We start from the raw sequence: 14,939 nt of genomic DNA on the forward strand, positions 1-14,939 counted from the left end.
TCTGTGTGGATCTCCTACTGCTTCCTGGATCCTGATACAAGAGGGCTAGTGCCTCCCTTAAAGGCACAGAGGTTCATATACATAGAGCCTAGTACAACAGGCTCCTATTCAGGTGAGCACCTTTCATGCACTACTGCTCTTGAGTGTTCACCTGTACATACATATCTGCACTAGGATATTTTGTGTTTTTTCCACATATATCCCTATATTTGTGAGCTGTCTATCTGGAGGAGGTTTGGTATAACTATATATACCACAGGCTGTCGTGATTTGAGCCTATCTCCATATGTGAGTTGAATATACACTCCCTCCTTTATTCTTTTTTTCATAAGTGCATTGGCATACTGCACCATTATATGTTTTGATCTTTTTTATATAGACATACTATATCTACAAGTGATTTATGGTCTCCCCAATAATATTAGGGTTAAGATACTGAATTCAGCGCTCCACTGAGTGATTCTCCTTTTCTTTTTTGTGGCGGTATTATCCACCAAGGTCACCTTTCTTTGTATCTACTTGTGTAGGATTGGGATATCTGCACGTGTGTTGAGCTGCTTTTTGTTATATATTACTGTTAAAGCGCCTTTCTTAAACACAGTTTCTTTGTTTTTTTCTCTACAATTATTTACATTTTAGCTATTTGTTGCTTCTTTCATAGGCAAAGTAAAGACGAAGTAAAAAGAAAAGTGTCCCTGGATAAATGAACATGTATGGTTTAAGATATGCTTTGTTGTATAGGGAGAGGTATTAGCAGTAGAAAGAGGGAATTACTCATGCCATTGTACAGAACACTGGTGAGACCTCACTTGGAGTATTGTACACAGTACTGGAGACCATATCTCCAGAAGGATATTGATACTTTGGAAAGCATTCAGAGAAGGGCTACTAAACTGGTTCATGGATTGCAGGATAAAACTTACCAGAAAAGATTAAAGGAACTTAACATGTATAGCTTGGAGGAAAGACGAGACGGGGGGATATGATAGAAACATTAAAATACATAAAGGGAATCAACACAGTAAAGAACTTTATTTAAAAGAAGAAAAATTACCACAACAAAAGGACATAGTCTTAAATTAAAGGGCAAATTTTTTTAAATAATTTACTGAAGTATTATTTGACAGGGAGAGTAGTAGACACATGGAATAGCCTTCCAGCTGAAGTGGTAGAGGTTAACACAGCGAGGGGGTTTAAGCATGCGTGGGATAGACATAAGGCTATCGTAACTATAAGATAAGGCCAGGGACTAATGAAAGTATTTAGAAAATTGGGCAGACTAGATGGGCCGAATGGTTCTTATCTGCTGTCACATTCTATGTTTCTATGTTTCTATATAATTGCTTGCTTTTCTGAGCAGCTCCACGCAAGCTGTCCAGGTCTATGACAGTCACTGACTGCAACCTACTGTGAGTTACTAGTTTTTATTTGGAATATAAAAGGGGACCCCTCACAGTTTAGAATAGAGTTTTGCACATATGATCAATGTAATGGTTAAACCAGCCACTACATAGTATATACCTATAAACAACTCATAGTGCATCATGCACAAATTTATTCCTCAAGTATTTTGTTAAGTGACATTTCTAATATTCGATTCATTGTACATTGATCAATATTGCATTTCTTATTGTATATATTTTAATATATTTTTATCATAGTCAATTACATTTGTTGCACTTAATATCTAATTATCACATAGCAATAGAGCTTTGAAGGTTGTTGTTGTTTTTAACTTATTTTGTTTTCTGGATCGTTCTTATACTGAATGTTGCAGAGGTTTAGCTATGCATTGGATACATACAGGGCCGGACTGGCCCACCGGGATACCGGGAAATTTCCCGGTGGGCCGCGGCACCTGGGGGGCTGGAGATGGAGAGGGAGCCCTGCTCCCTATATTTTAATAAAATCGCGGCCGCCGGCCGCATGTCGGTGCTGCCGGGTGGCCGGTCCGGCGGCACACTCAGAGGTGATTACTCACCTTGCGGCCGGCGGCACCATCTCCTGTGCTGACAGCTGTCAGTATCAGTGAGTGTGCCGGGCGGCCGGCTAACCAGTCCGGCGGCACACTCACTGATACTGACAGCAGCATAGCTGTCAGCACAGGAGGACTGAGGGAGGGGGCGGAGCTAACTACCAAGCTCCCTCGCGGTTCCCAGAATTCCCAGCTCAGCCACATCATAGAGTAATCACTACTCTATGATGTGTCCATGCTGGGAATTATGGGAACCGCGAGGGAGCTTGGTAGTTAGCTCCGCCCCCTCCCTCAGTCCTCCTGTAACAAGGTCAGCAGTCACACAGAAGGGGAAGGGAGGGAGACAAATAGAGGGGAAGGAGGGGGGCAAATAGAGGGGAAGGAGGGGGGCAAATAGAGGGGAAGGGGGGCAAATAGAGGGGAAGGAGGGGGGGCAAATAGAGGGGAAGGAAGGGGGCAAATAGAGGGGAAGGGGGGCAAATAGAGGGGAAGGGGGGCAAATAGAGGGGAAGGAGGGGGGCAAATAGAGGGGAAGGAGGGGGACAAATAGAGGGGAAGGAGGGGGACAAATAGAGGGGAAGGAGGGGGACAAATAGAGGGGAAGGAGGGGGGCAAATAGAGGGGAAGGAGGGGGGCAAATAGAGGGGAAGGAGGGGGGCAAATAGAGGGGAAGGAGGGGGGCAAATAGAGGGGAAGGAGGGGGAGACAAATAGAGGGGAAGGGGGGGAGACAAATAGAGGGGAAGGAGGGGGACAAATAGAGGGGGAGGGGGGAGACAAATAGAGGGGAAGGGGGAGACAAATAGAGGGGAAGGAGGGTCAAATAGAGGGGAAGGGGGGAGACAAATAGAGGGGAAGGGTGGGACAAATAGAGGGGAAGGAGGGGGGCAAATAGAGGGGAAGGAGGGGGAGACAAATAGAGGGGAAGGAGGGGGAGACAAATAGAGGGGAAGGAGGGGGAGACAAATAGAGGGGAAGGAGGGGAACAAATAGAGGGGAAGGGGGAGACAAATAAAGGGGATGGGGGGAGACAAATAGAGGGGAAGGGGGAGACAAATAGAGGGGAAGGAGGGTCAAATAGAGGGGAAGGGGGAGACAAATAGAGGGGAAGGGGGGAGACAAATAGAGGGGAAAGGGGGAGGCAAATAGAGGGGAAAGGGGGGCAAATAGAGGGGAAGGGGGAAGACAAATAGAGGGGGAGGGGGGAGACAAATAGAGGGGGAGGGGGGAGACAAATAGAGGGGGAGGGGAGACAAATAGAGGGGAAAGGGGAGACAAATAGAGGGGAAGGGGGAGACAAATAGAGGGGAAGGAGGGTCAAATAGAGGGGAAGGGGGAGACAAATAGAGGGAATGGGGGGAGACAAATAGAGGGGAAGGGGGAAACAAATAGAGGGGAAGGGGGGAGACAAATAGAGGGGTAATAGAAACACAGGGGAGGGGGTGACACACAGACTGAGGGGTAATAGAGAGACATAGGGCAAGGGGGGACACATAGACAGATTGGGTAATATAGAGACAGGGGATTGGGGGGACAAAGAGAGGGGTAATAGAGAGACACCAGGGAAGGGGGGACAAAGAGAGGGGTAATAGAGAGACACCAGGGAAGGGGGGACAAAGAGAGGGGTAATAGAGAGACACAGGAGAAGGGGGGACACATAGACAGATGGGGTAATAGAGAGACACAGGGGATGGGGGTACAAAGAGACAGAGGGGTAAGAGAGAGACACAGGGAGGAGATGGGGAAGAGAGACACACAGAAGGTTTTTTGGGGGGACAAAGAGACATACAGTAGGGAAGGGGAACAAAGTGACACAAGATTTGTGGGAGGCAACGCTGGGCTGGGGAAAAAGAGAGAGAGTGGCTGGGAGAAGAGAAAGAGGCACACAGAGTCTGGAGTTAGAAAGAGACACACAGATGAGATTTGGAAGGGGAGAAAGAGACAAAGTGGCTGGGGCTAAGAACAACACAAAAGGAGCTGGGGGAAAGAGAAATACAGAGGCTGGAGAACAGTAAAAAGAAACACCCAGGGACTGGGATGAAGTAAAAGATGGGTCGCTGTAAGAGGAAAAAAAGGAGACAATTGGAGACAAGATACATTAAACGAGGTAAAGGTAATAGTCGTAAATGTATCTGATCCCGACAGTAATACACACACACACATATATATATATATATATGCATGTATATTGATGTGTGTATTAGTAACATATAATTATGCCTATAATATTTACACATATAGTAATATACATTTATATATGCATAATACACACATAAATGTCATATATATATATATATATATATATATATATATATATATATATATATATATATATATAAATAAATGTAATGAGCACGTATTGGCCCTGTCTTGTTGCTAGTTGCATACTCATGCACAATAACATATTCAAAGTGAAGAGCGCACCCATAGAACTTCAAAATTAACCAGATCACTTCATCTTTTTAGTTGTGCAACTGCAGACATTCAGCATTTCAGTACCATTACTAAAATGTCCTTAATAGGCCAAAGTAGTTGTACTGAAACATTGATTATATGCAAATGTACGTCTACTTAAAATAAAGGCGCTCTTTTGTTTATTTTGAAGCCCTATATGCGTTCCTTCGTTGGAGTAAGAGTTTTCAATTTCAAGTTATTTTTTCACCCTCTATATCAGCACACTATTCTGGCGCGACGCATTATTGGGCTGGCATAGAATTTTTTTCCAGGGCTGATTTTAGTTCCCAGTCCGGCCCTGGATACATATCTATTTTTTATTCTATAATCTGTAAAGAGTGTTTTTGTTTTTTTTGCAGAGAGCCTTTCATTCCACGCATTTATTACCTCTCCCCTGTCCCCAAGCATTGAATCTGGAGGTTTTGGGAGCTGCTGACCGCTGACTACTTTCAGTATGAGCTGCTTTTTAGGGCTGGCAGGAAGAGGGTCACCAGAAAATGGATTAAACACACCTATTATAAAATGAAAACAAGAAATTGTAATATGTTAGCAATCCAAAAAAAAAGATAATTAAGATTAATGAACAAACTGAATATTGTTTTGTAACAATATAATTCAAGCACCGTATTCATCCTTAATCAAGAACATTGCCAAACAAATTTCATATTAAGGAAGAATACATAATAATTAGACATGCATTAGACATCACATCCTGTCAAATAAAGATTGAAAAACAAATCACTTCAATACCACGTTGAACAATATATTTTATCAATCATATTTATCCTCTCAATGTCATTCTTTCAAGATATTTAGATTCTAATTTCCCAACAATTAGATTTCTGTTCAACTGTCATGATACAAATTATATTAAAAACACATTAATATAAGTAAGGTTTTGTCCTTGACTAAAAAATGGGCATATTGACTGATGTGTACATCTTGTTAGAGGACATTACACGGGACAGAGAGGTCACTTTCCAGATAAATATTGGTTTAGGAAAATGTCATATTACCAACTAATAGTGCTGTGCCCTCTAAAGCTATTTAATTAACTGTTGTAGTATGATTAGTGCAGAAATTAAAGCATATATATTTCTATGAGTTTCATTAAGCCACATAGTCAAATAAAAAATATAACCTAAAAATGTTTTGCTCTGCATCAAATGCTAATCACTAAAATCATTATTGAATGAAACCTGTAATACATTAACAGAGAAGTAAAATTCAACACATGCAATGGAAGTTTATATTCTCATCCTGGAATCATTTGATTCTGATCCAGGTAGAACTCTCAACCCTTCGTAACCGGCAGGGCAGGAGCAAGGATCCATTTTGCCGCCCCCTCATGTCATTTTGCCGCCCCCTCATGTCACTCACTCACTGACAGCCACATACTGGCAGACACACACACTCACTGACATACATACAGAAACTCACTAACAGACACACACACACGACACTGACAGACATACGCTCACTCACTGACACGCACACACAGAAACTCAAAGACAGACACTTACTGACAGACATACACTCACTCAGACAGACACACACACTCACACACAGACACGCATTGGCAGACAGACACACCACACATACATACACACACACAGACACTCACTGACAGACATACACTCACTCACTGACAGACACACACAGACACTCACTCACTGACAGACACACAGGCAGATACATACACTCACTCACTGACAGACACACACACACAGTCAAACACACACACACAGAGAAGCACACACACACAGAGAAGCACACACACACTCACTGACAGACACAGACACACACACACACACTCACTGATAGTCAAACACTCACCTTCCTGGGGTCCAGTGTGGGGCAGCTCCTCACTCCTCCTGCCCGCTGTTTAGTAAGCCGGGGCCGGAATGACGTCATATACCGGCTTCACAGAGGGCGTGCAAAGTAGGAGTGAGAAGCTGCAAGAACAGCCTCGCTCCCTGCCTGGCTTCTCCTTCCCAGTCTCCTCCGGATGGTCACTGGCATTTGTTGGCAGAGCAGGTACCTGCTCTGCCTTACCTAGCACAGCTACGGGGGTGCCCCCTCCTGTAACATGGCTCCTCTCAGTGCCCCCTCCTTTGGGGTTTGAGAGGTTTGCCTTGACAAGGCAGGTGGGCAAAACACTCTCATGGCCATTGGAGAAACTAAATAACCTCCATTTGTTTAAATATACATAAGGATGCAGGTAACTTTTTTCTTTGGTTTTTACTGTATGTATTGGGGCTGATGTGTACTATGGTCGTTGCTGCTGCCCAGGAGTGATGGGAGTGAGCGCAGAATTATTATTTTTTGTATTTGTATTCACTTTTGTATCACACAGCTAGGTTACAATGCTGCCGCCCATCCCATGTGCCCATGTGTTCCCTATTAGAAGTTAATAAGCATAAGTGTATATAAAAAAATACCCCCTTTCTGTCTCATTAGAGATATCTTTACTGGAAGTTCAAGGAAGCAAGGTGAAAGGTTAGTGTAGGACCCACCTGAGAGGTTTGCTTTCACGTTGCAGGTGGGCTTAAGTCTCTCATGGCCATTGGAGAAACTAAATAACCTCCATTTGTTTAAATATGCATGGGGATTAAGGAGATAGTGCAGGTAACTTTTTTATTTGGGTTTTACTGTATGTATTGGGGCTGATGTGTACTATGGAGATATGAGAATGGGTCTGTTTAATAATTAAGTCATATGTGCTTGTATAGTAGAATGAGATATTAAAGTATTTTATACATAGGCCTTACATTTCAAATCTCAAAATTATTCAAAACAGAAATGCATTTGTAAATAATGTAATGCGCCATGCTTTCAGTGTTTTAAGGGTGTTGGTGGTTTATTTCCCTATGACTGTTTGTTTATACTTTTTGGAAAATCTTTAGTTGGTAAAGATTGTCAAAAAACAATAACTCATTGGAGGTCATAGTTGAAACCTCTCAGAAGCTACAAACGCCACTACCTTAACTGCTTAGCCAGAGTAAAAAAAAAGAAAAAAAATGTTGATCATACCCACCAACAAAACGAGAATTTAGGTGTAAGGTGTAGTAAGAAAAATAAAGTACTATCTGGCTAATCTTGCAAAAATGCATGCAAATAACACCAACATGACATGCAGTCATTATCCTGTTAGAATGCAAATAAATAATTGGCAATCTACTGTTTATAAACTGGGGATATATCATATGCGCCAGTGTTAGGCCTTGCACACCCACTAGCCATGCCTGACATGCTCTTAGCTACAACTCTGAAACAAAACACAAATATCTAGAATAAAAACATTATCCATGTTCTGACCCCATGAAGATAGTGTGGAAAGTCACTGGTTGTTGGGGGGGGGTGGAATCTAGGGATCATTGTGTATATCTGACTTCCTATTCAGCTGCTACTGTACTGCAGATTCCAGTGAATACAGAAAATTGCTCCATCTCTGCAGCGAGCTGTGCAGCCTGCCGGCACCCGTTGCCATGGCGCCTTGTGCGACTGCACAGGTTGCACACCACAAAGGCCAGCCCTGCCTATTTTCCCAAAGAGATGCTGACTGATCAATGAGAAAACCACTCCTCCAAGAGAAGAAGCTAATTGGAGGGTGGCTGAGGATGATAGTGGCTTCAGTGATGTCAGAGGGCAGAGGAATAGTGTGCTGTAACTCCTGGCAGCAGACAGCACACTTCTTCCTGATGGGATGCAGCAGGGACATAACATGATGGTTGCGGTCACGAGTTACAGCACACTATAACTACTACACCACCAAGAAAAATGTGTGTGTTTCTAACAGTGTGTGTTTGTCTGTCAGCATGTATATGTGTGTGTGACAGATAGAGTGTGTATTACTGACAGTGTATGTATGTCTGTCAGCATGTGTATGTGCCTGGCAGTGTATTTTGGTGTCTGTGTGAGTGTGTATATATGTCTCTGACATTGTGTACCCGTGTCTGTCTTAGAACATGTGTCTATGTGGGACAGCAGTAGATATCTGTGTATTTTTCCCCCCAGCAATTGTATCAGTGAGTGTGTTTGGAATATCTGTGTATATACATGTGTGTGCGTGAACGTATGTATATGTCTGCATGTATCAGAGTGTGTATATAAGTTCATGATCAGTGTATACATGTGTGCATGTATCAGAATGTGTATGTCCAAAGAAGCAACATGGCTGCAATGAGAGTGATATGGTATGGGCAACGTCATGGCAATGTAACAACACATAATTATACAATACATATTTATTGTTTTACAACAATGGTTCCTTGTTACTTTTGGTAAATTGCATTTCTGTCCAACCAAAATTTTTGTTAATATTTCTATTTAATAATGTGCTACCTACGCATACTGAAACGAAAGATGCATTTAAACATTACTTCCCAGGACACCTAAATGACTCAAATTCTGCTTCGTAAGGAATGGGTTAATGTTGTATGTTCAGGAACATTTTTCTGGATCTAATTCATTAAGTGTTGTCTCTTAATATCAATCATGATCAATCCGTTTCAGAGCCATAAAAACTTCAACACCAACATCAATAAGCATATACGGGTCAGTAAATGTTTAGTATTAAGTAGAATACCTTGATATGCTATTGTAAACTTTGCTATGTAAAGAACATAGTATAAACAACAAGAACAAAACTGTCAACAACCTAGTATTGCATTAAATCAATACTTCACAGAACCAGAATATGACATTAACATTTTCATACATTTCTAACACAAATGTCACGCAAGTGTGTGAAGGCAAGAAATACCTTTGCACATCTGTTGAGGTTTAAGGACATATCCACAGTTTCCATTAACCTTGAATTTTGCACGATTTAGCTCCATCATGCGCCCCTCTGTCTGATAGTTTAATGCCACTGCAAATATAGAGGAAACAGAAAGAAACAAGTGTTATACCCGGAGGCCTTACAAACTCCACAATTACATTCAGGATATGTGGCTTAATATCTGTTCCATCCTTAGTGGGTTGGGAGAAACAGAGACGTTTTTAATTACTCACTAATTGTCTAACGTAGGCAGACAGATATAGGCAGGGGAGCTCCTGAAAAATATGTATATGCATGGGGTCTCACTAGCTAATTATACATCTAGATGCATCTGTATAGCAAGTGCATCATTATACATTTGTGTTATTATGCATTTCCCTAGCAGACTGAAGTCACAGAGGAAGAACAGATAATGGTCCCAAATAATGGTCAGCCCAGTTTGCCTCACTTCAACATCTATAAGTCTACATTAATTGTATCGGATTATAGAGGTCTATAGAGATCTACATTGCCTTAGTTTTAAAAAAACATATTATACACTTGTAGTACTTACCCAACTGGATACCCGCGTTCCAATAAGGCACAGGATTAAAATTACTGGAATCTATCCTGGAATTTCTGAGTTTACAATAACCTCTACTTAAAAAAAGGTCCATATTTTAATATATTTGTAATACTTACCCAACTGGATACCCGCGTTCCAATAGGGCACAGGATTAAAATTACTGGAATCTATCCTATATGCAGATGGATAAATCCTGGTGAGCTGTTTCTGGTTGTATAACATAAACTGTTCTGATTTCTGTTGAACCACCTGATGTGCTCTGGTTTCACTAAAGGATAACACGTTCCCTGTAGACCCTGAAAATAAGTATCAGAAAAAGGCATTCAAAAAAGAAGGGGCTACAGCTAAATTTGTTAACAAAAGAGTGTCTGAAGCTTCTACAGATGTTAATATAATGATGGCCAATTGCTGGCTCGCTGAACATCAGAGGGAAGTACTCTAGTACTCATAGAATGCCTCCCAGACACTAAACAAAATAGTCAGTGAGACAGGGCATACTGGTAACTTTAGTTTGCATTTGTTAGCATTTGCATAATAGTAACTTTTAGTTTGCATTTCTGATGTCATGTAGTACACCTAGTACCTTTTATTTTATTTATTTTTAAGGAGAGCTCATACATACTTCAAAGCTGCAAGAACAATATGTTGGAAAAAGTAGTACAGACGATAATAGGCATTTGTTATTCTCCATAAAATGACCTTTAAATGAAATGCACAGCATGTTAACCTATCCCGTATCCATATATAGATTGTGCACAACTAAGAAAGAATCCTTATTCACCCACAGTAACCTTTTCTTCAAAAGATAAGAGGTGAAGGAGAGGATTGGCATAAAAACCAAAAAAAGTAAGAATAATGAAAGGCACAAGATAGGCTCATAAAAAGTAGAAGTCCCGGAAATATATCCCAGCATGTATTCTACTTACTTTTCTCTGCAACATCATAGTTTTAACAGTAATTATAAAATAATTTGGCTTGCCTATGATTTAGGACAGTTAAGTCTAAAATGTTTAATGCCACCCATTTTGTTACAGCAGGATTTTACAGGTTTATTATTCCAGACTCATTTTAGAGTAGTGTCGGACTGATCTACAAGGAGCGCACAGGGTAAGACCCATTAGTTGGTTCTTATAATAATGGTCTGTGCTTTACTTTTCTTTTTCTTTAATATGTGGTCAGTGGTATTATTTTTAGAGCGTGTATATTTGACAATACTGATCAGAGTTGCCTAATTATTAGTTTTTCTAAAATAAACCAAAAACAAAATAAGAATGCACAAAAGCATATTAGTTGGCATGGGTAGTTCCTACTGAAGATACAAACAAGTGTTAGCTCACTCGTGCCATTACAGAGGGAACCTAGAAGTACCTTTGATTGACCCCATACAAAGGGGCCATCCAGTATATAAATACAAGATTCCATAGCAGAAGAGTTACAGGAACGTCATAGAACGTTAATAAAATAAAGAATTACATTGTAAAATATATACTCTGCTTACAAATGCTTTTATGTTTCTAGCCAAACTGGTGTAATATAATTGGATTAAAGTAAATCCTCATTTTTGTGTATTTATTATTTCTAGAAAATGGCAGGATTATTTAACACATGTTGACCTGATTACATGTGCATGCTATTATGTAATTCCCTAGTAATTTGATGTCAAAGAGGTACAGCAATTCTCCAGATAATAACCACACCAATCTGCTACACGCAAACATTTGATTTAGCGGATATCATTTTCTGTAATCGAGTGCGGATGTGTATATGTGTGTGTGTATTAATGGTACAACAGAGTAAAACACCCCAAGCAAGAATGTATGGTAAACGACAGAGAACATACCGTCTTGGGAGATGATCAACAGGATGTACAAATTGTTAGTACTACTAATAGTGTAGGATAATAGCAAATATTCCCATCGCCACTGAAAGGGGAACATAAGGGAGGGTGGGGATCAAGATGATGGTATTTTTGCAATGAAGAAGCAGCGTCAGTAGTTCCTACGCAACAAGTCTGTGTGGGTGCCTAAATATTTTACTACCTTCACTACTCTTGTTTTCGGAATCCATTCCAGCGTGCTAGAAAGACCTTGGGGTTTGGTACATTTATAAGGTGATCCGTGAGTGACTTTTTATACCTCTTGGTGGGGGAGGGCGTATCGTGTAAGAGACCGGAATGAAGAAGGGCAGTGATATTTTTATATGTCTGCCCAGACTGGACTTGAATAGTAGGCAATACCACCACTTAGAGAAGATCACCCTGATGTGGGGTTCTATATATTTATATATAAAAACTTTATTTGGCAACTATATTTTCCTAGATTAAAAGGAAAAAAAAATATCTCAAGCAGCTGTCCAGTTTCCACAATTGTACGATAGAAAGAGGACGTTTTGCATAGTATAATATTCAGAATTATTCAATAAATTATTTACTAAAGTGAGAATTCAAGGTGAACTGAAAGTGAATTTCCGATTTAAGGTTCTCAAGATATGTTTCCAGTTTGGCTACTTTGACCTTAAATTTGAAATTCACTTTGAATTCACCTTGAATTCTCATTTAGTGAATAACCTTGTACGCATCTTTTACATCCCCTCATCCTCCATATCTCCTCTACTTCTGCATCAGTGCTCGGCATATGTGCAGCCCCAGATGCAATGTCCTATTCACAACCATAAGTGTCATTAGTGAAGAATATTGTGCCATCAGTGATGCAAATTGTGGCACTGTCAAACCCCCATGCCAGTTGCACCTTCCTTCGCTGCTGGCATATTATTCCAATTATGCCACTGTTGGGAAATATATTGTTGATTAATAAAATGTAGAAGATATTTCGTTTTTATCTATCAACACATAATTTATCCCAGTAGGTTTTCCTTATTTCCTTGGTTATGGGAAATAAAGTGTTTATTTTTGATGATTTATTGTAGACACAATTTCTCTTTGCTGTCAATATCAGTATTTTCATTCTGTTGTTTATGTGTTCAAACAGATAAAATATATTGTGTCACAACAATGAACACTTGTAGATATTTACGAATATTCAGTATTATAATGTGTTTCACTGCTTCCAAGTACGGAACAGAAAAGACTAAGACAAATTGCTTTTGTGCAAGCCTTTTTTTAAGTACTATAATGACTGCCAACACAAAATAAAAAGACATTTGTGTTGCCTAAAAAGATAAGCTGCATTGTTTGGATCTATGACAGTAAAACATGCAATTATGCTAAAAGCTCAAAGCCGAGGCTGTAACAACAGCAAAGCTGCTTCTCTTGTTGTACAAAATACATTTTTAAGTATAAATCAGTCTAGATAAATGTAAATATAACATTGAAATAAAACAGCCAATCTCTGTGCGAACATGCAGGAGAATGTAAGCAGCAATAACCCTTCCAGATCCTCATTAAAGCAAAATCATTTTTCTAATCCAGGCGAGCAGAAGCTACATTGTATTTAACTTATTCTGTGATTTTTCTCATATCAACTAAGCAACATTTTACTAATGTTTGCTGGGCAATAATTTGTGTATCTCAAGGGGATATGCCCAACTATTTGTTTCCCTAAGATCTGAATGTCTGTCAGAGCAAATTTATTTAAATTTTGCCGGGTGGTACCTGTACCATCTCCCTATTTTAAAACCCCAAGTGTGACAAGATGTGAGGAAAATGAATTTTATTCCCATATCCTTTGTTAAGTTTTAATCTAATTAAAGCATGATGGCATATGTTAAATATAAGTGCTACCACCACCTTCTAAGAAGCAAGCCAGTGGTGCCCCCAACACTTTTAGTGTTTTTTTCCACGGGTACAATGACAGCAAAGTGCTCAGCTTGTAGCCATAATACCCTGCAATATGCCAATATGTGGGTATAAGTATTGTCTTTCAGTGCTATTTTCTGTAAAAAAAAAAAAAAACATTTTTAGACTTACCAAAGCCAACATCCAACCAAACTCACATGTACCCAAATTCTCCGGGCAATATTTACCTTTGCTTGGTTTGTATTGTAGGCATTTTTTTTAAAAAAAATTCTCTGATAGAAAGACCTTTGAGTTCAACTCTTACCATCATCCATAATGTCTTGAGCAGCCACAGAATTTGTGTAGACGACCAGATCAGACAACGCTCTGCATAATTTCATGGTTTTCCTTCTCCGGCCAAGTCTGTTGATGTAATGGTGATTCATATTTTAAAGACTTATGAACGACAATAAAAACAATGACTATTTCAAAATAGGTTAATGTCAATGCGGAGCAAAAACTAAAGAATTTGACAAAAATGTGCTTAACATCTAAGAGATTCATGAAAATTCACAAAAAGTGTTGTCTCTCAATCCTTTGGGATGTATAAAGAGGCGCAATACTTACAATTCTCAACTCTAATCTACTGGAAACTTGATAAGTATTTAGTGCATTAGCCTGATATTAGAATCTATAGAAATGTAATGGTTAAACGTGATATCCTGCATATACTTATCAACTAGAACACATAATCTTTAAACCAATCTCTTCAGCTGTCTGAGCATTATGGAATATATAGTTCACAAACATCTGCAGTTCCAAGGTAAGTCATTACTGCTACACACATTAGTAAAGACTAGATTGGAAAGGGTGGTTTTCTCTAATGAAGAAGTACGTATAGTACTGGTCTATCATATCCCAATGATAAGTTCAACATTGCACGGAACCATAATGTGCACCTTCACTAAGAATCCGTATTCTAAAAATGTAGACCATATATAAGGTGTAGCTTTATAGATATTATTTTTTCTGAATGTCTGGCATCTAAAAAAGAAAATCAAATTTCTTTCTTACCTGTAATGAGCATTTTCAAAATCTTCTTCTCCACCAATCCAAGCACAAGTAAGCAAGATGCCATATGTGGCTTGGCTCCACCTATAGGAAGCATGAGGCAATGTCTTCATTTACCCTGCCCACCCCCTTCATATCCAATATTTCTTAAAAAGTAAGGAAATTAGGTGTACAAGAATAGGAATAACAGTGCACAAACAAGGACTGATAGAAAATGAATTGTGAACAAAACCGTACCAAGCCCGGTTTCCAATAATTCCAATGCTTGTTAACTCTATATATAATTACATTAAAACTATTATTCATTTTCTAACAGCCAACAGAGACAATAGAGAGTGAGTAAGGAAGCAGCTGTCTGG

General features: G+C 39.7%; 1 protein-coding gene across 3 annotated transcripts in view; it reads right to left on the reverse strand.

Annotated features, from left to right (window-relative positions):
* Window positions 1-14,939, reverse strand: part of PLCH1 (phospholipase C eta 1) — a 124,454-nt gene that overhangs the window by 14,024 nt on the left and 95,491 nt on the right. For 2 of the 3 annotated variants that reach the window (XM_063442570.1, XM_063442571.1), the window contains exons 11-15: window positions 14,584-14,664; window positions 13,835-13,932; window positions 9,893-10,072; window positions 9,194-9,301; window positions 4,816-4,940 (exon numbers count right to left, since the gene is read on the reverse strand). In XM_063442570.1, the coding sequence (XP_063298640.1) occupies window positions 4,816-4,940; window positions 9,194-9,301; window positions 9,893-10,072; window positions 13,835-13,932; window positions 14,584-14,664 (592 nt within the window). The remainder of the gene's footprint in view (window positions 1-4,815; window positions 4,941-9,193; window positions 9,302-9,892; window positions 10,073-13,834; window positions 13,933-14,583; window positions 14,665-14,939) is intronic. The other variant, XM_063442572.1, reaches the window with a different exon arrangement.

Source organism: Pelobates fuscus, chromosome 2 (assembly GCF_036172605.1).
Source record: "Pelobates fuscus isolate aPelFus1 chromosome 2, aPelFus1.pri, whole genome shotgun sequence".
Classification (NCBI taxonomy): domain Eukaryota; kingdom Metazoa; phylum Chordata; class Amphibia; order Anura; family Pelobatidae; genus Pelobates; species Pelobates fuscus.